Source organism: Miscanthus floridulus, chromosome 9, assembly GCF_019320115.1.
Source record: "Miscanthus floridulus cultivar M001 chromosome 9, ASM1932011v1, whole genome shotgun sequence".
NCBI classification, from domain to species: domain Eukaryota; kingdom Viridiplantae; phylum Streptophyta; class Magnoliopsida; order Poales; family Poaceae; genus Miscanthus; species Miscanthus floridulus.
Genome location: NC_089588.1, coordinates 85,553,500 through 85,575,638, shown reverse-complemented (window position 1 = coordinate 85,575,638; position 22,139 = coordinate 85,553,500). Strand labels below are relative to the sequence as shown.

The window sequence follows — 22,139 nt, the reverse complement described above, 5'->3', positions numbered from 1 at the left end:
CATCACTCGTGACGGCGGCGATGTCGTCGGCCGCCTCCGCCGCCGCCGCCGCCGCCGCCTCCGCCGCCGCCGCCGGCGGCGGCGGTAGCGAAGGAAGCGGGGGTGCGGAGGGCGGGGAGATTGCGTACGTGAGCTACGGCGGGGAGCAGCACCTGCCGCTGGTGATGTCGCTGGTGGACGAGGAGCTCAGCGAGCCCTACTCCATCTTCACCTACCGCTACTTCGTCTACCTCTGGCCGCAGCTCACCTTCCTGGTACGCGCGCCTCCCCTTCTCTCCCCCCCCCCCCCCCCCCCCCTCCGCGCCCTCTCGAATCGCGCCGCGGTCGTGCCGGATTTGACGCTCTCCTGGTTCTTCGTCTTGGGTGGCAACGGGGATGGGGGGCCGATGCAGGCGTTCGATGCCAGGGATGGCAAGTGCGTGGGGACGGTCGTGTGCAAGATGGGGGAGCACAGGGGTGCATTCAGGGGCTACATCGCCATGCTCGTCGTCCTCAAGCCCTACCGAGGGAGGGGAATAGGTGACGCACTTCTTCTTCCTTTTTGTTACTGCTGCTTTTGGCTCTTGATGAATTGCTTTCACCTCTGTTCTAGATCGTTTCTAGACAGGGAATGATCGTGCCCGGATAGGTCGATTACGTACTAGACTGCAGAAACCTTAATGCGCTGTTCAATTATGTGTACACAAACAGATCAATCAATATGTTGTATGAACTTGCTTGTGTTATCCAACCGGCATTGTCCAATTATATCACAAATTCGTAACTGAGAAAAAGGGTAGCCCAACTGTGCCAGAAAGAAGCTTCATTTTCTGTATGAATATTCCGCTTCCTTGGTTTGCAACATGAGCAGGCATATAAATGTTTACTTGGCTGCTAGATTGTTTTTTGACAATTGGCATGCTGTCATATGACTGTTGTGGACCCTTTTTTGAAATAATAAATGAGTTTCTTTGGCAAACTGTACTTGAGAAAGACTGCTAGTTAGAAAAGGAGTTTACAATCTTGTCCAAGTACTTTCCATTTACTGTATGTATATACTGTATAGACTTGTAGGCAGGGCAAGTTGAGGAAAGCCACAACTTGCCACTAATTAGTCTAGCAGGTTTGTGGATGTCCTCCAATTCCGCTCACTTGTGTTCTATGAACTTGGTGGCTGATACATACAAACCCACATGACCCGCAAAGCACGCGTAGCTGGCTTGCTTGCCACTACTGCTTCACATGCCTGCTTAATAGAAATACATACTGCATACTGCTGCTAGAGAATCGAAAAAAATCTGGCCAACAAATTTATCATAATCCACAAAGGCCCCAACAGAGTAGTAATTCATGCTATTGGACAATAGATTAATCAAACAAAATTCTGGATAGATACATAGATGAACAACAACTGATAGCTATTTCAGTACGAGTTCAATATCATTTCAGCTGGCATGTAATGGGATTTATGCTAATACTAATAATGTCCCCAATATGGCACTGGGATAAAAGCTTATGATCTCGAGTCTTAAGACACCAACAATAGGGAAAAGTTAGAAAAAAAAAGAAAGAAGTTGCAACGAACAATGCTCCTCCTAGCACCTTCTTTCTTTGGTTCTGGAAAATTCAGAAACAAAGGTTTTCATCAAAACTGCAAAACTATAATGTGAAGTCCAAAGTCTAAAGATGTGCTGAAATATAATTACTTTGAACAACCTAGAAATTATGGAAGGTCAATCATTGATGCCAAAAGCCTACCCCAACTTGTTTGGGACTTAAAGGCTTTGTTGTTGTTGTTGTTGTTGTAATCATTGATGCCAAAAACAATTGAAGGTTTAACCAAAACAAATCTGCTGAATATAGTTCATATAAAGGCCTATGAAATGAAAGCTTCAAGCTTTTGCAGTCATTCACGTTTTTTGCAGCTGTCAAGGCTCACCACTGGGGCACAAAGAGGACAAACATTGACTATCTTAGTGAATATGCATTTCCCTTGCAAGTTAAAGTGCGGTAATGCTGCTCATACCATACCAATACCTAGGAGGAAATTTTCTAGCGAATACTAGAAAAGAGGGCTTTCTACATAGGGATAGAGCAGGTGTTGTAAGGTAGATACAGTTTCAGCTTTAGTTTGAGAGTGAAGCAATTTGTGTAAAATGGCCTGTGTAACTGAGTGCAAGTTACAGCAATCTAGCTCAGATATGTACAAGAACTTAGGCCAGTGGGTTAGGCACAGTGATGCTATACACTTCACAGGACTAAAGAGAGGTGAGGAGCAACTCCTTACCCATCTGTGTGGAAGAAAACTCCAGACAAGGAAGCCACACCTGCAACCAGACGTCCCATGCCCCAGAAACCAGCGCCTGGATCTTGGAGGCTTCATCACCCCCCATCATCTCCTCTTCCTCCACTGCAGAGGAGCGCTGGACAAGGGCCATGTTGCCACCAGCTGCCATGGCCGCAAACGTCATCTCAATCTGCATAGGCGTAGAGGTACAACAGGCAGAGGGCGACACTAACAGGGACAGCGGTGGTAGCAGTAGGATTCCGAAGAGGGCGATGCCAACAGAAGCAGCGGCGGCACTTCTTGTGAGTTTTGTCCAATGAGGTTGGGAGACTGAACAGTAATGGTCCGCAAACTATTGGCTGGTGGCCCACAACAGGCCAACAGCCACAAAGAGTTATTTGCATGGCAGACTGGCGGGTTACGCTAATAACCCATCCTGCCTGCATTCTTTACTGTGTACTAGGCATTGACTTGTGCTATTGCAGAATTTTGGATGGTCACTCTGTTCCAGTGTCATATGTATGGTAGTTCAGTGTGGGGTGTCATCAGGGAATCACTGATTCTGATAAGAGAATAGAGAAAATGATTAGTGATTATGGTGAGGAACGTTAACATCTTTTATTTGATAATTTCTTTCACATAGGACTAATATTTTGACAGATCCTTCTATTGAGAATCTTTCTTCTAGCATACATTGATGATGAAATCCTTGGAATTATCTATCCTTTCAGCACTTATATGTTGAATTAGTCCATTGGCGGTTATTGCTTTTCTTATGCAGTGTGTGTAGCACAAGTTAGTTTTTTAATAAAGGAATGATAATTACATCATTATGAGTATCCTAGTTTTCGTGTGTAAATTGGTACCAAATCTTTAGCTTTTTTCACCTTTTCAATTGGCTGATCTTAGCAAGCAAAGTAACTAAATCTCTATTTGTCTTTATACAGCAACTGAGCTAGTTACTAGATCAATTCGGGTAATGATGGAGTCTGGCTGTGAGGAGGTAATTACTACTGCCATTTCACGTTCTCTTTTGGTTCCCAATATTCCAATTGACTTGGAGAACTCCTAGAAGTGAGAGCTTGTCACCTATCTTTATTTTGGTATTTTCCATTTCTTTTTTGTGTAAAAAGGGTTTATAACATCTTCAGCTAGAAAGATGGTAATAAGTTTGAGCTTAGACCCTAGATTAACATGCAGTTTGCATATGAACATCCTTCCCAAATGTTCAAGTATTTGACATCCAACTTGTACCTTCTGATCAGGTGACACTTGAAGCAGAAGTTACTAATAAGGGTGCCCTTGCTCTCTATGGTCGCCTGGGGTTTATCCGAGCAAAGAGACTGTACAGATACTATCTAAATGGTGTAGACGCTTTTCGGCTGAAACTACTATTTCCACGCCCTGATCCTGGCCTGCCTCCAATGATGATTGGCAATGACAGGGATGACCAGAAGATGGATTCTCCCTACTTGTGACAGTACCCTAATCAGTAGGTAGAATTGAGTTGGAGACCTGGAATCCAATCATTTTTCGCTCTGTTTCATGCTTTCACAGCTAGTATGTAACTGTAATATTGTTGGTACTTCATATAAATTTTCGAGGTGTCTATTTCCTCCTGTTCTTTGATAAGGATGTTGTATATTTTTTTTTTATCTTTTTCCTATCAACTTCACATCAAGCAGCAAGACCGTGCAGTTCTTTTGCTCAATAAACAAAATGCATGCCGCAGTTGCTGTAGAGTTTAATTGTGAATATCGAAGGTATCTGTCAACAATACTTTTGATAAAATCCCAAAGATTGTGGATGGCCACAACCTAATCCTGTACAGGTCGTTCCTCTTGACATTCTGTAAATGAACATACAACTAGCTGGAAATGTAAAATCAACTAGTGGAAAGGGCGCGCCCCTGCGCGTCTCTGATTAAAGAGATGAATTGGTATGGTAACTGAAAATTTTATTATGAACCAAGGAAGCCCCCATTTCCATTCTAGAAACGGAAATACAATGTTCTTTAGGATGGGCGTGCCTCTGATTAAAGAGATGAATTGGTATGGTAACTGAAAATTTTATTATGAACCGAGGAAGCCCCCATTTTCATTCTAGAAACGGAAATACAATGTTCTTCAGGATAAAGATGAGACATATAAACAAGACTGCAAGGGAGACAATAAAGAAGATTTATTCATGTATGATGCACACTATATATGTTATCTGATCATGGCCCTTATTAGGATCGGACTGGAACCTTATATGTAGATCCGAACCTACGAAGGCCAATAAAGAAGAGAAATTTGGCAAGGCACTATATCAAGAATTTAAGAAGCATCTTGAGCACAATAAAGCTGCATGGCAGGATGTATAGGAACGTATAGGAACCACATTGTTCGTACCTAAGCTGCAAAGCCTAATAGGCAGATTCAGGACTTTTCCTTTTCTAACGTACCATCTTATTCACTGTTGTTCATGGTGAGACGCGGCTGCAGCACAAAACAAACAAAGAAAGCATATGCTATCAGTAAACATTATTTTGGGAAAAGCAGCCCAATGTGTAAGATTCTGGTGACAACACTACCTCAGCCAAACCTTCCTAGTGTTGGTAATGGCAATGTATAGCATATAAAATCAACCATACATGTTCAGGCCTACATAAATGAAAGAAGCCACATGCAAACTCTACGTGTAGGTAAGCAGACTGCGGCCACATACATCGCAGGTACATTATCATACTGTATAATAAACTGCAACATCACGAGCGATGGGGTGTGGCAAGCCATGTTTGTAGTGGCAGTGGACTCATTGTAGGCATTGAATGAGCCAGAAAAACAAGGAAATATCTAAATAAGATGTAGCAGAATAGATACAACGTAAGCTAACCTGCAAACTGTACCGACCAGCAGGGGCAATATGTAGCCTCTTTTCCCCATAAAACCAGGAGGAAGAGCAACATGGTGTTGCACCTGTGTATTTGCAATGAATGGAGACAGATGGATATGAACAAAAACATCATCGGCAATGGGGTGTGCTCAGTAATAGAACAACCAGCAAATCGTATGAGGCAAAGACATCATTGGCAATGGACCTGTTCTCCGAAATGAATAGAAAATAAGTAGCAACCAATGAAAACAGAAGAACAAATGGATAAGAGAACTGGCAAGGTCTAATGATATTGCCATCACAAAATCAATGCAAACAGGAAGGTTCATGGAAAGATGAAATAACCAAACACCATCTACAATTCCATTGCCTCAATCTAGAAAGAGTTCATCATCGCACAATCCCAACACCTCAGTCGATAACATATAGAACGAAACAATTAACCGTCACCATATAACGCGGGAACTGCACCGACGTTGACCAACCAGGGAAGACGAAGGTGAGTTGTCCCTGAGCTGGGCCAGTAAAACTATTTGGGTGCGACGTGGCCAGTACAACCGCATGGTCGCCATCTGTAGTCTGTTAAGTTAAATTTTGGAAACAAGAGAGCAGCAGGAGCCAACGACCTCCTAGGGGTTTTTTTTGGGGGGGGGAGGCAAGATCCTCACAGGGAGGAGAGGGAGTCTGAGGGAAGGTAAGAGGGAGAATGCATCTCCTTGTTTCTTCCTGATGAGCCCAAAGGTGCAACATGAAGTCTTAAACCATGCACCGATACACGTCTATAGATGGCAAATTTACCAAACATAGGTTCATGCTATGCGTCAACTGGTTTCCCCAAACACAAACATCATGAACTGTCAATCTAGAGGTAAAATAAAATCAGAGAGAAGGAAGGGTTTAATGCAAAATCAAGGGAGAGAAAAAGGAGACAAGATCTTAGAACCAAACCAGGTAACAGGACGCAAACAATTGAACATGAAAGTAGCAAGGAACAGACACTACATGGCATGGGGAGGACCTGAAAGTAGCAGTTGGACATGAAAGTAGCAATGAACACTGAAGATTAGTTGTAGACCATAAAACTGGACATGGAAATTTTTCCTGCGTAGCATAAAACTGGGCGTGGGAATTTTACTTTGTTTCGCACTCAACTCACCAACAACTATGAAATTTCTAGGCCAAAGCGTAACCGAAGCAAACGATGCAATCATAAATTATGTTCGATATTTATCTAGGCTAAATATACATAAAAATTGTAGCAGGTTGGCACACAAGCACCGGTCTTTTGGAACACATGGAACTTGTGCTAGCCTAGTAGAGTTTCTATTTATATTCAGCATAATTTTTTTATGCATAACAATACAAACCCTACTGTATGCAGATGAATATATAACAACATTTTTTTTTGCATAATTTATGTTTTAGCATCATAAAATTAGGAAATGAATATATGACAACACAAATCCTAGCGTATGCAGATAAGGTTGTAAACGGGACTTCTCAAAAACTAAGGCTTGCATGCAGCAGATGATATAGCCAAAAAAAAAGATAGACAAATCTGCAGCAAACACCCCCAAATTTCGTTCCCCTAAATATCGAATCATTTTGGATGTGCAAATACAATTGTGACTTACTAAATGCGTAGCTTGCACTGTTTGTAGAGGGAGATCATTTACTGACAACAAATATGTAAAATGACAGCGACAGGAAAAGTATGCTGTCACAGTGAAGAAGATAAGGATCTTTTTTAAATGAAGACATGATTTTTAGAGGCCTCAGAAACATAGCAATCATCATTTGTTCATCAACTTGGAGCCTCAAGGCATGGTGTTAACTGATGGCCAAAAAAAGGCATGGTGTTAATTGGTTTACCCTCAGAAACTGCATGATATCAGTAACATAACACTCATGCCCAGTACCTCACAAGCGAGCGAACATCAGATCATATCATTGAGCAATGCACATGTAATTTTCATCATAGGCTCAAGAAGGAAAAAATAGCAAGGCGAGAGGGACGGCTGCCTGTATTGGAAGCTGTTTTGCTGAGGTGGACCAATCAGATAAGACGAAGATGATGCGGTGCTGGCATGGACCAATCGCAGTTTTAGGGGCGACGTGTACCAACTCGCTACCTAGGGAGGCCTTCCCGAATAGAGGCATCAGAAATATAGCAATCATCATCATTTGTTCATCAACTTGGAGCCTCAAGGCATGGTGATAACTGGTTTACCCTCAGAAATTGCATCATATAAGTAACACCCATGCCGAGTACCTCACAAGCGAATGAACATCAGATCATATCATTGAGCAATGCATATGGAATTTTCATCACAGGGTCAAGAAGGGAAAAAATAGCAAATGGCAGACGCTAAGATCATCTGATCATAACCAAATCTCGGTTTACAATCAGAAGGTTGACCACGGTAGGGGAGCTAGGCAACGTGACCCCAAAATCGCCTCTACAATCAGAAAAGGATGTGATTTTGTGGTCCTAATTTGGCCGCTAACCAGGAATTTGGAATTTGAATGGCACTTAAGCTAACATGGACTAAATTTAACAAAATTAGAACTGCATAGAACCACGGCAGAATTACCTCTTTGGATAACCGTTCTTCATTTCCTCTTGCTGGCCATAAGCAAGCATGACCTGAAAACCAAAGGCAACAATTACATTACACAAAAGGAAGCCGGAATTATAGCACATCATATTATTGTACATGGAACAAAAAGCTGAGTAACATTAGTTACATTATTTACAGATGGGTTGTCATTTTGAGCCTTTATAGGATAATATTAGCATAGTACAGGATTGTTTCAGGTGGATATGGAGACTCATTTTGCCATGGGGGAAAGAACTTTCAGAGTTTTGCAAAGGTGTCCAGCTAGCAAGCGAGGCTTGTTATGGGAATGGGTTTCATTAGACTGATCATGATCATGAAAGATGACACCTCGAGGAAGAGAATAGCATTGACTGTGCAGGCAGAATGAAAAGTATTAGTTTTGCTTAAACGATTGAAGGATATACATTCGCAAATCGAAGAACAATGAGGAGACAGAAGCTAAATCAGTAAATATGGTTTGGTGCTTACTGCCAGGCATTCGAACGTGTCCGGCGTGGACATTTTTTTTTGACATCATGCTCCGAAAGGTAAAGAAGAAATAGAGCATGTTTAGTATTGTTTCTCGGTGTACAAATTACAGTGAAAGTAGGGAATTGTTACCTTGTAGTAAATAGCGAGCCGTTTAGTAGCATCTGTTGTACCAAAAGGGGCAATGTCGAGTTAGCAGAGAGCCTGGCTAATTGTTACATGAGGATATCAGGCACTATGGAGTGAACCTAAAATAGTAAGAGCTCAAATAAGAAGGTAAAATCATTTGCTGAAACTAAGCTACTGATGCAATGCAATGTAAATATACCAAAGAGTCGTTATTCATATTTATGAAGAGAATAATTTGGTCAAAGGAAAGCAGGTTGCCGGCAATAAGCGACAAGCTTGGCATCACTATGTTAAGCCTCTACACTTTCCAACTATTCCGTACATTTGACACATAATAGGCACTCATTCAGTAATGTGCTGAGCATGTGTTTACAACAAATATTTACTGCTGTCTAATACAAAATTCAAAAAGTGTCCAACAGAGGCTTAGGTGCAGTGTGGAAGGTGGCATATGTATCAGGCAGCCATAGTTCAAATATAACATCTAGAGTTTTGCTAGCACGAATCAGATACACCACTAATGTGCTCTCGTTGGCTTACTTCCTGTAAGAAGCCCATGTTAGCGTACATCTACCACTACCACCTTTGGCGCTAGAACCCTTCCTTGGAGCACCATTACTCACACTGCCTTGAAGGCCCTATGGAATGTGTAATCAAGGTGCACAAGGGGATCATTTCTGTTACCTTTCGCTTTCTCTACATGGATAAAATAGAACATAAACGTAACAAATTTATTTGTGGAAGATAAAAATGGCATACCATTTGTTCATTAAGCAGTAAATAGCAACCATGTATGGCAGTCCTGAGTTTCTGTGCTAACTGACCTCCTCATAAAAGAAGTGTTGATCACAGAGTTCAAACAATGGTATTAAGATGAATGACAAAAAGAAAGTACAATTAATTTTAGGAGTACTTTGGTGCAAGAGACACCTTCTAAGTTTAGGATCAATATTATGAATAGGATGCATAAGTTTAGGTTCATGCATGTTATCAACCAAGATAGTTATAGTACGACAACACACAAGGTAACGTAATTATATTCCATCACCGATCAATGACGACTGACTATGCAGGCAACCTCCTTGTATTAAAATTCCTTTCAACAACCAACCAATGCAAGATGAGTCCAAACTGTTTCTACATGCAAGATTTCCAATGGGCTGCCCGAACACTATTAGTTTTTTTTGTCACAAACACCTAACACAAACCATGAAAAGTAATCTGAAACAAGCAAAGGTACAATGCATAAATAATAGGTATAGTTTGGACAGTTAAAGAGGAAACTAAGCCTGATATAGACGTTCACTAAGTAGTAAAATACCTTTCTAGCAAGGCCAATCGCAATTACATCATTGGCAATGGGCTGTGCTCAGTAATAGAAGAACCGATGAATTGTATGAAGCAAAGACATCATTGACAATGGATGTATGCTGGCTAACAAATGGATAAAATGTGCAACTAATAGAATGACATTTTCACAAGACTGAAGATTCACTGAAGAATGAAATAACTATGTACTCATCACTGTAGAACTCCATTGTCTCAGTCCTAAAAAGATTATCATTGCACCATCCCCAAGCCTCAGTAGATAGCATGAATGTAACAATTTACAATCACTGTACATGGAAGGATATCAGTTGTGCACAAAAGATAACAACTAGAGACAATGGACACTGGGCGAGCTTGCTCGCTGCAGCGAAGAGGAGAGGGGAGCCAAGATCCCCGTAGTGAGGAGAGGGAATCTAGGCGAGGGGAGGGAGAAGGGGAGAGAGCGCACGCCGGAGTTTAGGGTTTGGCCCATCCGGCATCATACCTAGGGTTTCGCCGACAGAAGGAGTGCCGGGGGGTGCGCTCCGGCCACACCGGCGGGCAACGGTGGGACCCGCCGTAGCCGGTGCGGCGCAGCCGGCGCCATCGCCCTACGCCCGTCGAGAGGAAGAGAGAGCGCGGGGATGGAGAGAGGAAGGAGAGAGTAGAGGAAGAGGAAGGGAGGTGCGTGCAGGGGCGCCACCAGCGGCGGCGTCGTTGCGACCTGCGGGAGGAGCGGAGGAGGACGGGGAAGAGATAAGGTGGAGGCCGTTTTTTTTGCCGGAAGGATCAGAATAGGAACGGTGGGACCCGCCCTAGCCGGTGCGGCGCAGCGGGCGCCGTCGCCCTGCGGCCGTCGAGAGGAAGAGAGAGCGCGGGGATGGAGAGAGGAAGGAGAGAGTAGAGGAAGAGGAAGGGAGGCGCGTGCGGCGGCGCCACCCGCAGCGGCATCGTGGCGACCTGCGGGAGGAGCAGAGGAGGACGGGGAACAGATAAGGTGGAGGGTTTTTTTTTTGTTTTTTTGCCAGAAGGATCAGAATCAGAAGCCCTGTATATATTGTGTGGCATAGCTCCGGAGCAGAAGCTGCACGACACCGAGAGAAGCAGAGGGAAAGCGGACGGAAGCGACGGAGGAGAAGAAGAAGCCGCTTCCGGCCGAATCCGCTCCGAGCGATCACAGGCACACGATGATAGATCGAACGGCCGAAATTAATTTGAGGGACGTGGCCGGTGTCTCCTTCTTGGAGTCCTTGCGGGCTTGTCTAGGTAAATGACAGGATAACAGCGGGGGGTTGTGATGCTAAGTTCAGAAGGTGCAATAGTCTATTAGACATTAAAAACTGAATTCCACGCCAACAGCTTGAAATATTTTCGTTAAGCTAATATTGTTTTAACAGCAACAGGTAGCAGCCAGTAGAACCACTCTAGAAAGCCAAAAGGAGCTATGCTCACTTGCTCAGCTGCACATCACACCAAACATGTCAGTAGAACATTGGGCGACACCAACATTTATACAACCTGAATCCCAGTAAAAAGGGTGGATGGTGAGAGTCAGTTGCGTAGGCGAGGTGTTGTTTGCTCGGAAGATCATGCTTTCAAACACTGAAACAACAATCACTGGTACCCTGGCGCGCTGCTGCCAGCCTCCTGGGGTTGATTCACCTCGGGAACCCCCAACCGGACCCATAATAGGGGGCTCTGAAATGGAAGAGGGCAAAAATGCAATTAATGATTTTTGCAAGTTGCAGAATGTAAAATTTGTTTCTCTATTGTCTAAGCAAGTAGTTGTTCATTAAATATTCAGCAGCTGAATAATATGCTTTTCAGACATTACTGTTGCCAGAAGAGGTCACATGTACAACATGGTTTGCAAAAAATAACTACAATGTAACAGAACTAACATACAGGAAGTACTAAGGTTCATTAAGATATCAAATGAGTACCTCTGATATGTGCTTTGCTGGTAATGATGATTCACACTACCATGTTCATATGGATATGGATGATTCTGATAAGGAGCATAGTAGGGACCAGTAGAATAAGCGGGACCTGAGACATGCGCTGGCATAGGGTATTGAGCATAGAGAGAACATGAAGGTGGCGTTTGCACATACCGATAGGCAGAATGAAATGGACGATATGCTTCATATCCATCTCCATAACCATACCCAGTTTCTGTTACCATACCTGGAGCAGTCGGAGGCAGGTAAGGACATGGAGGTGGATAGGCTTCAGGTTGCATCGAATGAGCATCCGGAGGAGCAATATAGGGAGTTGGATGATGCGCATAAGCAGGTGGTTGTGCCGGGTTAGCTGAAGGAGGTAGAAGAGGAGGAGCAGGGGGCCAGTTATCAACATCATGTGGGGGTGGGAGCCAGTTATCAACACCAAGTGGGGGTGGGGGCCTGTTATCAACGTCATGTCGGGGTGCTGATTCAGGAATTAAAGTAATTGGCTGAAATAGTGCCCTCAGTTTCTCAACCTACAACAGAAAATCAACAGCATATGAAGCCTCATTACATGTATTATATAAGTTCATACCAAATACCAAGGTAAAATAGAAGACAATATCATATTCCTGCTAGCTGCTAAACTGATACTCAAGGTCAATAATGATAACTTGTTCCATAACACATAGAAGAGAATTTCTATAAAAAAGAGAAAAGAACAAAACAATGTATGAAAATGCTCTCATCATGCCTCAGTTTTTCCCTTCTCTTTTCTTAATATACAATTTCTTATTTCTCAGAAAAAAAAACATTGCAACATCACAAATGAACAGCCTAAATAGTAAATACAATCAGAAAACCTATTATGGCAACAATACAGAACATCCAAGCTCCAGTGAAATAAAGATAACATCCTATATGCCTTGTTTATGGGAATAAAGGGCACTAAAAAGAATAGACTTCACTACTTCAGGCCTCAAAATTTAAACATGCTATATAGCAATAAATGAAAAATCTATCTCAGCATCAACTTGAGTTCACATTTGTATGTGATGGATGAGCAAATTCAAAAAGGAAAGTCTTAAACGTCTAATATGTCAGGGAAGGATCGTTATCCTTTTGTCTACTAACCCCCAACATATACGAGTTAAACCAGGCATCATATGAACTGCACAGCAGGTTCATGTACGCAGATGTCCGTCCTTATTCTATCTAATGGTATGATTGAAGGTTGGCGGTCAGAAATAATGTAGAGGAGCCACACATAACAATATTCAATACAATTCATTTCTCTTCACAGACACAACAAATGCTGATTCTTGCTCATCCATACTTACTTGTGTAGCAGTAAGCTCTGGGTTGAACCTCCCATTGACATAGTTGTCATTGATGGCACTTCTTAGGCTACTCTCAGGGAGAGGCATGAAATCACCATCAATCTTAAACTTGACCTGCACACAAAAACAAAAGTTGTTGGCTTTTGTTCCATTGCTAGATGACATTACAATGTTTAAATTGGCAATTAATAAGCATAAGGGAATGAAAAAATATTAGAGGAAACGAAAAATTTCTGCAATCAATCGGCATAAAAAGGTTAGCTCTTGATTGAGATAGCTTTTCTCGAACAAGCAGGAGAGCTGTCAAGAAGAATGGAGAGGAGGAACAAAAGCCCAAATACAAACACATGCACACACACCAAAATGAGATAACTAGAAAAAATCACACCCTTAAAATAAAAGCAACCTTGACCTAACCAAAGGTTCCACCTAAGAACCAACCTCTGGGCCAAGAGCAAGGAGGAGTGAGATGCCCCTGACCCCTGCCAAATGCCAACAATACAAATCCACCCTAGCGAGCAACAGAGCATTAGCTAGATTAGGAGAGACACCATCAAAGACAAGTTGATTGTGATGTTTCCAAAATTGAGACCCTAGGATGATGAGAGAGTTCAGTCCTTTTCTGGCATGTCCCTCCATCAAAACTTCCACATTCGACAACTATCAAAGGACAAGTCCTCCAGCTGAGTAGAGAGACTCTTCAACACAACACTTTGGAGTAGGCTGTACCGAAATTGCCACACAAAAACACAAGAGATGAGAAGGTGGTTGATGTTTTCATTGGCCTGGTCACAATGAAGACAGGAGGCAGGATGAGCAAGGCCACCCTGTGCAAGCCGATCAGCAATCGAGCATTTTTTTTAGCCTGGATCCCTAGTATGCAAGTTGTAGTATCTGAACTCTACTAAACACACTCACACCACACACACGCACACCCCTAGAAACTACAACCTATACACATCTCGCGTCCTTCTGGAGATCACCGAAGCCGCACGGACCTCGTAGACAACGGGCATGTCGTAGTCCCATTGTGGCGCCACACGAATATCCAGGACCTATAGGAAACAAATCCGGGAAAAATCCCGAGGTGCGACACCCGAGTCATCCCAACCGGGAATCGAACTCGGGTGGGTGGCGCTCCCACTGAGCGGCTTCACCACCGAGCCACTGGCTCGTCCGCCAGCAATCGAGCATTTGTTGTGCATAACCAACCACACAAACAAGCAGGAGTCCAGGATAGTGAGAGCTCTTTTGACGAGTTCCTAAGGACCCTTGAAATGTTTAGAGACATAGGCAAACATGTGCCACCAAGACCACCTCACCACATTCCAGGCCTCAACAAGACTGCCTTAGAAGGAAAACATTGAAAGGAATTCTAAATCCACTCTAAACCTTAGACCTTTTAGTCCCCATAGATACCAATGGTTCACAACTTCAACAGCAGTGGGATGATCTGTGTGGATTCAAGGACAACACTGAACTACAGAGTAAAATGTCACCATTATAGATCCTCCTTGCCATTAATTAAGCCTACGGCCAGTTCATTTGAAACTGGTCTCCCTGAAACAATCTATTCTCCCATTATCTAAAAAAACAATCTATTCTCCATAAGATGGTAGTAGCAGAAACTGGTAACAAACCAAATATATAACTTCTTTTTAGTGACCTCAAAAAAATAACTGTGAAAGGTCATTTAGATTCACAAACTTCTAATATACATAGGTGAGCATTAAGAAGTGCAACTCAAAAAATCTAAAATTGTGCCTATGCTTTAAATCAGAGAGTCCAAATAAAATATAAGCTTCTACTCCTTCAAAGTCCATATTAATCTGCATCCCTTGCTTTTGTGGATAGGATGACAAATATCTTCACAGACACAACAGCAAACAAAAATGAAGAATGCCAAACAGAAAACAAGAGGAAAATGATAAAACACATCTTCATATCCATCTAGCATGTTCTTAGAACACTAAATCCAAACTGATGCAGAGAGCAAGCCTGTTCTACATGAGACATTAAACCACCCATCTGACTGGGGAACATAGCATTTCAGCTTCTCCAAAACTCAGCATTACATCACAAGGGAGACATAGTATATCTCAGACTCCCACCAAAATTCCATCAACCTCAGACTGTAAAGTTTCTGTTTCATAATTGGAAACCATAACTCTTGTTTCATCATACTCTACGACCTTTCAGGCGATAGTAGCAAATACTAATTGTCAATCTTACCAATTTAGCATACGATTCAGTTCAGTTCCCCCAATTTCACGTCCACATCCCTTGCACTCCCGATTCCAAATTAGCGACCATCTCACAACAAACCATTCTAACACCCCCAAGAATCGTTTTTATTTTCCTAGGAAAATCCCCAAGAATCGTAGAACACCCAACGATTGTAACAAACAATTTAAACCAAATTCATGATTAAAAAGCAGTACTACTCCACCCCATTCCCAACTGACCACCAAAAAGCCCGCGCCTTTGGAGAGAGGAAGCGCAAAGCCACAAACGAGTTAACCAACCTGCGCGGGGAAGCGGCCGTGGAAGGCGGCGGGGACGAGGTGGAGCCCTCCATCGGAGTCAGCTTGGTAGGGCCCGTAGAGGTACCTCGCGTCGAAGTCGTAGAGGAAGACCGCCGCGCCGCGCCGGATCCGCGAGACCGCGTCCAGCCTCCCGCGCGGCAGGCCGAGCACCCTGTGCCGGTAGCATTCGGGCTTCGTTGCGCCGTTGCACATAAAGATGAACCCCGCCGGCGAGGCAGCGGCAGCGGTGGCGGTGGCAGCCGCGGCCGCGGCGGGGCGGGGGTCGTGCTTCGCCGCCGCCTCCGGTGGAGAGCGCGACCGCTTGCGCGCCGAGGCGGGAGGGGAAGGCGAGGAGGGCCTCGCCATGGAGGCGGACGCCGGATGGGTTAGGCTTTTGGGAAGGAGAGAGGACGGAGGTACGGCGAGAGCGCGCGTCGCGGTGGCGCAACCCAAGGACCAGGGGGATCAGGGTGCTCTGTCTCAGGCTCTAGCCCGAGCTGCCGAACAGGTCCACCAGGAAGAAGTGGTTGACTATGCCACTGTCGTTGACTGACAGTGTGTTTGCTTTGAAGGTTTAGTGCTCGTTTAGTTCCCAAATTTTTTTCCAAAAAGTGCTACAGTAGTTATCCCATCGAATCTTGCGATATGTGCATGGAGCATTAAATATAGACGAAAAAAACTAATTACACAGTTTGGTTGGAATTTGCGAGACGAACGTTTTGAGCCTAATTAGTCCATGATTGAACACTAATTGCCAAATAAAAACGAAAGTGCTACAGTAGCCGAATTCTCAAAATTCGCGAACTAAACACGCACTTATCTGACTTGATATATGGAGCCAACCACTGTTTGATTGGGAGTGCATGACTTGGGGTGCGTTTGGCTCCCGCCATAGCCGTTGCTGCCACAGTTGTGGCCGCGCCCCGAGTTTGGCAGATGAAACGGCCACCAGACAGTTACCGAGTTGTGGTGTGCGTTTTGAACTAGTAGGTGTGGTGCATGCCAAACCTTTGACGAAGTGCAGCGGGAGTGTTTGGCAGTTCCGGCGTGCCGCACTTGCTGCGGGGTGACCTGCGCGCTTTGGCCACGATCCAAACGCGCCCTTGGTGTGAAAATTGGTATAAGATTGAAACATCTCTAATTGTTTGAACTCGTTGTCAAGCTCGATTTATAATAGTTTTCAATCATAAGTACTAATTTTTTCAAAAGTCATTGATGAGTTTGTTACCTGCGGACTTCGTGCGCTCCCAATCACTAGAAATCGCTCCCTCACTTTTTTTTCCTCACGTGTGAAAAAACTATATCCATGTTTATCGCCGCCGAGACTTCGGGTTCAGGGAAGGGACGAAGGGTCTCAAGCGAGCATGGCGATGAGGTGCAGGCCGGAGTGAGGGCCAAGGAGGAATTCCGAAGAGGCATGGAAATAGTTGTGGCAAGTGAAGGCAAAGAAGATGGTCGGCGACAGATGAGCGCCGCGTGCAGGCAAAGCGGCACATGAAGCTAGACAAGGAGTTTGTGAGTACCAAGCAGATGCATAAGCAAGTGCAGGTGGAGCTGAGTCAAACCTACGCACTTCACGAGCACGTCGTGTACCAGGTGAACAATGAATCGTCTCGTATGCCATGGCTACTGCCACAAGTTCCACTGACGGCATGGCCCCTGGCCCGCTAGAGTTCGCCCCTTAATGACGCGAGATGGCATGCTAGGTCCCACGAGCACCCCAAGAGGGGTGAATTAGGTGTCTAACTTAAATCTAGGGATCAAATTAAAGTATCACTAAAAAATCATACATTACTCTAGGAAGACGTGCACTTAATTTTTTCTATTGTGCTCTATCTTACCCTTAATCTAAAAAGATGAAGGCCACAAAGAGTTTTTCAATCTAGAGCTAATTTTATCAACTAGTCTATAACTAATCTAGGAAGGTGAAGGCCACATGATCAAAACACGTGTTGAAGCTACAAACAGTAAGTAATATAAATAGCTTAACTAAGATAGGGGAAATCCCTAGAGATGTCGAGATGTATCTCATGGTATTGGTTGCTAAAACACAACCCCTAATCCACATTGAAGATCCAACAATGTATGCTCTTGGTCACTAAGTCTCTCCTGGTCACCAAGTTTGATTTGCGACACAAGGTCTCTTCCAACCAAAAAGGGCAGTACGTGAGTAACACAATCTCACAACTACCACCTGGCTCTTCCAATCGCATTAACATCATGTCCACTATGAAGTTTCTTCACATGAGGAAGGGGTCTCATCGTCCCCCATACACGATACAATGTCGCTCCACATCAAGAACAGAGGGTCTCACCACATCGAAGGCCACCGCGTTTTCCCCGCAAACCTGTGATGTTAAACTCTCTTAGGTTATGGAAAAATATTGCAAAGCAGATGTTCATTTCAGAGAGATGGACGAGACCTAACCGCTACAGTCAGGCGAGAAAGCAAAAGCAGCAAACTACAAACCCTCGATAACCTCCAAACAATGTGTATATGCCTTCAAAAGTGAACCACCACCACAACAGACACAACCCATCATTTGATTCATATGCCTTGACTGTTACCATAGTTACAATGCTTTGGGCTCAAGGGCTTCCGCATCGATCAATCTCAAGTTTAATTAAATATATACAAAAATGCTAATGTTTATAATATTTAATAAATACTCCTTCTATCCCTAAAGTGTCATTCTTTTCTCCCAAGAAGTCAAACGTTTTTAACTTTGACCAAATAAATATATATGAAAAATCATTCATACATATGGTGCATAATGAATATTGTTATATTAATAATTAAATATTTTCGTAATAAATTTATTTGAAGATATAATAAATGTTGCTAATGTAAACAGTTTGACACCCAAAATGACAATTATTCTAGAATGGAGGAAGTATATCATTATATTAATTATAGACTATATTTTCATAATAAATCTATTTGATATAAATTACTATTTCTTTTATAAATCTAGTCAAACTTGATTAGAGATTTATATATATTTTTTGGATGGCGCGTCCGGTTTTTTTTTTTTTTGTTTAAATAAAGATAATAATAACCCAGGGATCTGCTTTCAGAGCTTAGTCCATTTCCATCCAGCCAAACTATAGGCTATAGCCTTTGCTCAAAAAAAAGAAGAAGAAGAAGAAAACTATAGGCTATAGCCCGTCCGGAGTCGGACTGTCGGAGTCAGTTACAAAATCTGGTCAGGTCGCTTGATCGCAGTCTCCAAAACCATGGACGGCGGCGAGGGCATGGCCTAGAAAGGCGGCAAGGCGACGTTGTTGGCGGAGGATCAGGGCCCCATCCCACCAAAGTGCCAAACTCGCGCGTCCAGGCTCCAGAGTCGGAGTCGGTCGAGTCCCAAGTCCGAAAGAGGCTCCGCGTAGACCCTACAAAACTGGCAGTTCCACAGGTCTCTCACGGTTTTGTCTGAAATCGCTCACTCGATCGGAGACTCCAGCCAAGACCATGGAGGAGGAGCGCGTGATTTCGCAAGGCAGCAAGAGGACGTTTCCGGCCGAGGAGCCCACTGTCGCCGCCGCGCCGCCTGTGCCGCCGCTGGGCGACGCGTTCGACGACCCCGCCCGCTTTGAAAACTACGCCATTCTTGCACTGCCGGCGTCGTCGTACGGCTCGGTTCTTGGCGACGACGACGAGGACGGTGAGGCTTACAACGACATGAGCGACGACGACAGCGACAGCGACAGCGAGTTCGAAGATCATGACAATCAGGTGAGGTTCTGGGACGGCGATGCGGCCGGGAGTGAAACCGACCTGGTGGCGGGGCTTCTGACGTTCCTGGGCCGCCAGACGCGGTTCGCCTCGTTCCAGGGCGCGGCCGGCTTCATGCGCCTCTCCGCCGCACAGGCATCCCCCGGCGGCGAGGAGGACAGCGAAGGCGGGGCGATCGTCGTGCACTACCGCATCACCCGCTTCTCGAGGACCCCACGCGGCGTGCACGGAGTCGAGGTGCGCGACTTCGGAACGGCCCTGCACCACGTCCGGTACTTCGTCCCCTTCCCCGTCGCAGCCACCGACGCAGCGAGCTCGCTGCGCCTCGTCGGCGCCGCGCTGGCGGCTGACGTCTACCCGTACCGGTACTACGTGCAGCTCCAGGCGCTGTGGTCGAGCCTCGTCGCGGCGATCCCGGTGCGCGTCCCGGCGCGGGCCACCCGCCTCGTGGTCACCGTCGACGTGGGCGTGCTCCGGAGCGAGGACCGCACGCCGGAGAGCATGGAGCTCATGCGCGTAGCGCTTGCGGCGCTGGCGCGCGAGAACGACGACGCGTTGCCCATGGTCTGCGGTCTAGAGCAGCACCTGCCGGCGCCGGTGTGCTGCGACGGCGGGTCGGCTGGGGGCGACGATCGGCCAGCGAAGCGGATGAAGAGGTTCGCCGTCGCAGGAGAGGTGTGCGCCATCTGCCACGAGACGCTGGAGCATGGACTCGCGGCGTGGCCACGGTGCTCCCACGTCTTCCACGGCAAGTGTCTGGAGCAGCTCCTCGTCACGGTGCAGCATCGCTGCCCTATGTGTAGGAGTATGTTGTCAATCAAAGGCAGCATGCTCGATTGATTCAAATTAAAGCATGATTTTGCCGGCTGTACGTAGCAGTAACCACTGTGTAAAAAACGATTTTTTAGCAACGGTTTAAATTTTTTTGGAGCCGTTCGCTGGTCTGGAAAGACCAGCCAGCCGGCTGCTCCCCCCTCATAATTTACTGTTCACCAAACCAGTCAAACAGTATTTCTCTCTCACAGAACCAGCCAGTTCCAGCCAACGGGGCCTTTGTAGGGGCGACTAGTGATGGAGTCGTCCCTACAACAGTGTGCTCGGATACCCAGACACTAGCCGCCCATATAAATGGAACAGCAGGGACGGCTGGTGATATGAGCCGCCTCCTGGAGTTGCTATTTGTAGGGGCGGCTGGTGATTGAGCCGCCCCTATAAATGCCCCCATATATATAGCTCTGATTTATAGGGACGGCTCAATCACCAGCCGCCCCTATAAATGACACACATATAAAATAGCTGCATCATCTTCTTTCTCCTCGGGTCACTCATTCCAACCCGTGAAAAAAAGGTGAGGAGGCCTTGGGCACCTCCCAAAAATTGCTCTACTAAGGGGGAAGGTTTTGATCTTAAATCCTTTGATGAAGATGTTGTAGAAGGAAAGAAAATGCTATTTCACATTTTTTTTGAAGTTTTAATGGTTGGTTAGTGAGTAATTAGATTTTTGTTTTTCTCTCTCTCCTATGGTGCTTGAGTTACTTATAAAACAAATTAGACCCAAGTTTTAAATGTACTAGGGTAAATTAGAGAGGGGAACAAGATCGTACCCTTATTTGGTCCATGTTTTTTGATTTTAGTGAACAATTAGTTAGTTTTATGAAGGTTTCATGTGCATGTGGATCTAGATTTAGGGTTTGGTTTTTTTATTAATTTTGTTTTTTGTAAATTTATGTTTGATGAAATTAGACTAGGGTTTGTATGAAAGATATTGGGTAAAGTATAATTGTTGTTAATTGTTGTCTTTGAAATTGTTTATTATAATCAATAAATATGTATTTTAATTATTTACGGATAAATGGGCCATTAATTAATTTTCCTCTACCATGGTGTGTTTGTATGCTTCATGTAATTATATTAGATTTATATTCATATATATCTGAAGTATATACAATTATTCTCAAATAATTATTAATTTGATTCATTTTTATATATATCTGAATAAGTAGTCCTTTAATATTTGTTTTGTTATTGTTGTAAAAGATGGAGTACAGGAACTCTTGGATGTAAGGTTCATTAAGGTTCAAGGCAGGTTTCCGTGAAGAGGTGGATAAATTTATTGAAGCCACAAAGAAGCATGCAACGACATTGAAAGAGAATAAGGATACAATTATTTGCCCCTGTAAAAATTGCAAGAACCGTATGACATGGACAGATGTGACTATCATCATATCACATTTGATTATGCGAGGATTTATTGAGGACTACACAGTGTGGATTCATCATGATGAAACGCTTATTGTTAACGACGAGGACGAGGAGGAATACGACGACAAAACCATAGAATCCCTGTTCCAATATTTAGCAGAGCTTGATGCACGAATGGATTTCAAGTTTGGAAATGAACAAGGTGGTGATGCTGGTGGTTGGGATGGTAACGACGAAGGTGGTGCTAATAATGATGGTAGAGCACGTGTCGGGGATGAAGACGATTTGGAGGACATGATTCGAGCCCTTGGACCAGAGATTTTATTAAATAGCCCGAAAAGTCTAGAAAATTTGGAAAGGGTGACAAAAACATCGAAGGAGACTATGTATGATGTTGAAAAGGGTTGTCCGACATATTGGATATTGCTACATTTTGTGCTTGAGCTGCTCATCTTGAAGGTTAAGTACGACTAGTCAGACTGTAGTTTCAATGATCTATTGCATCTCCTATCATGGGTGCTGCCACAACCAAACTTAGTTCCCGCCAACACATACCAAGCGAAGAAGGTCATAAGTCCATTGACAATGAGGGTTGAAAAAATCCATGCATGCCCCAACCACTGTATATTTTTTCGTGGCGAAACGTTCAAGTCACTAGATAAATGTCCCTGGTGTGGGGCCAACCAGTACAAGAACAATGACCTTTACGGTGGGGATGAAC

At 44.3% G+C, this 22,139-nt stretch overlaps 2 protein-coding genes across 28 annotated transcripts; one reads left to right on the top strand and one right to left on the bottom strand.

Annotated features, from left to right (window-relative positions):
- On the top strand, positions 1 to 4,006 carry LOC136483889 (N-alpha-acetyltransferase MAK3-like). Its single transcript, XM_066481072.1, has 4 exons — positions 1 to 254; positions 393 to 519; positions 3,214 to 3,269; positions 3,532 to 4,006. Exons 1-4 carry the CDS (start codon positions 21 to 23, stop codon positions 3,742 to 3,744), a joined length of 630 nt encoding a protein of 209 aa, XP_066337169.1. The 5' UTR covers positions 1 to 20; the 3' UTR covers positions 3,745 to 4,006.
- Positions 558 to 15,980, bottom strand: LOC136483886 (uncharacterized). Of its 27 annotated transcripts, none has more exons than XM_066481056.1 (12): positions 15,481 to 15,980; positions 12,956 to 13,069; positions 11,613 to 12,151; positions 11,188 to 11,367; positions 9,121 to 9,180; positions 8,365 to 8,999; positions 8,233 to 8,282; positions 7,738 to 7,790; positions 5,144 to 5,348; positions 4,660 to 4,746; positions 2,267 to 2,828; positions 558 to 1,596 (listed from the first exon to the last, which is right to left on the bottom strand). In XM_066481056.1, the coding sequence occupies exons 1-4, from the start codon at positions 15,844 to 15,846 to the stop codon at positions 11,328 to 11,330; spliced, it is 1,059 nt and encodes a 352-aa protein (XP_066337153.1). In that variant the 5' UTR covers positions 15,847 to 15,980; the 3' UTR covers positions 558 to 1,596; positions 2,267 to 2,828; positions 4,660 to 4,746; positions 5,144 to 5,348; positions 7,738 to 7,790; positions 8,233 to 8,282; positions 8,365 to 8,999; positions 9,121 to 9,180; positions 11,188 to 11,327. The 27 variants fall into 27 exon arrangements, with proteins under 27 accessions (XP_066337153.1, XP_066337159.1, XP_066337160.1 ...); XM_066481062.1 differs by having other exon boundaries at positions 8,365 to 8,480; XM_066481052.1 differs by having other exon boundaries at positions 560 to 1,596; positions 8,365 to 8,480; positions 8,902 to 8,999; positions 9,121 to 11,367.
- Positions 15,981 to 22,139: the final 6,159 nt, after the last annotated feature.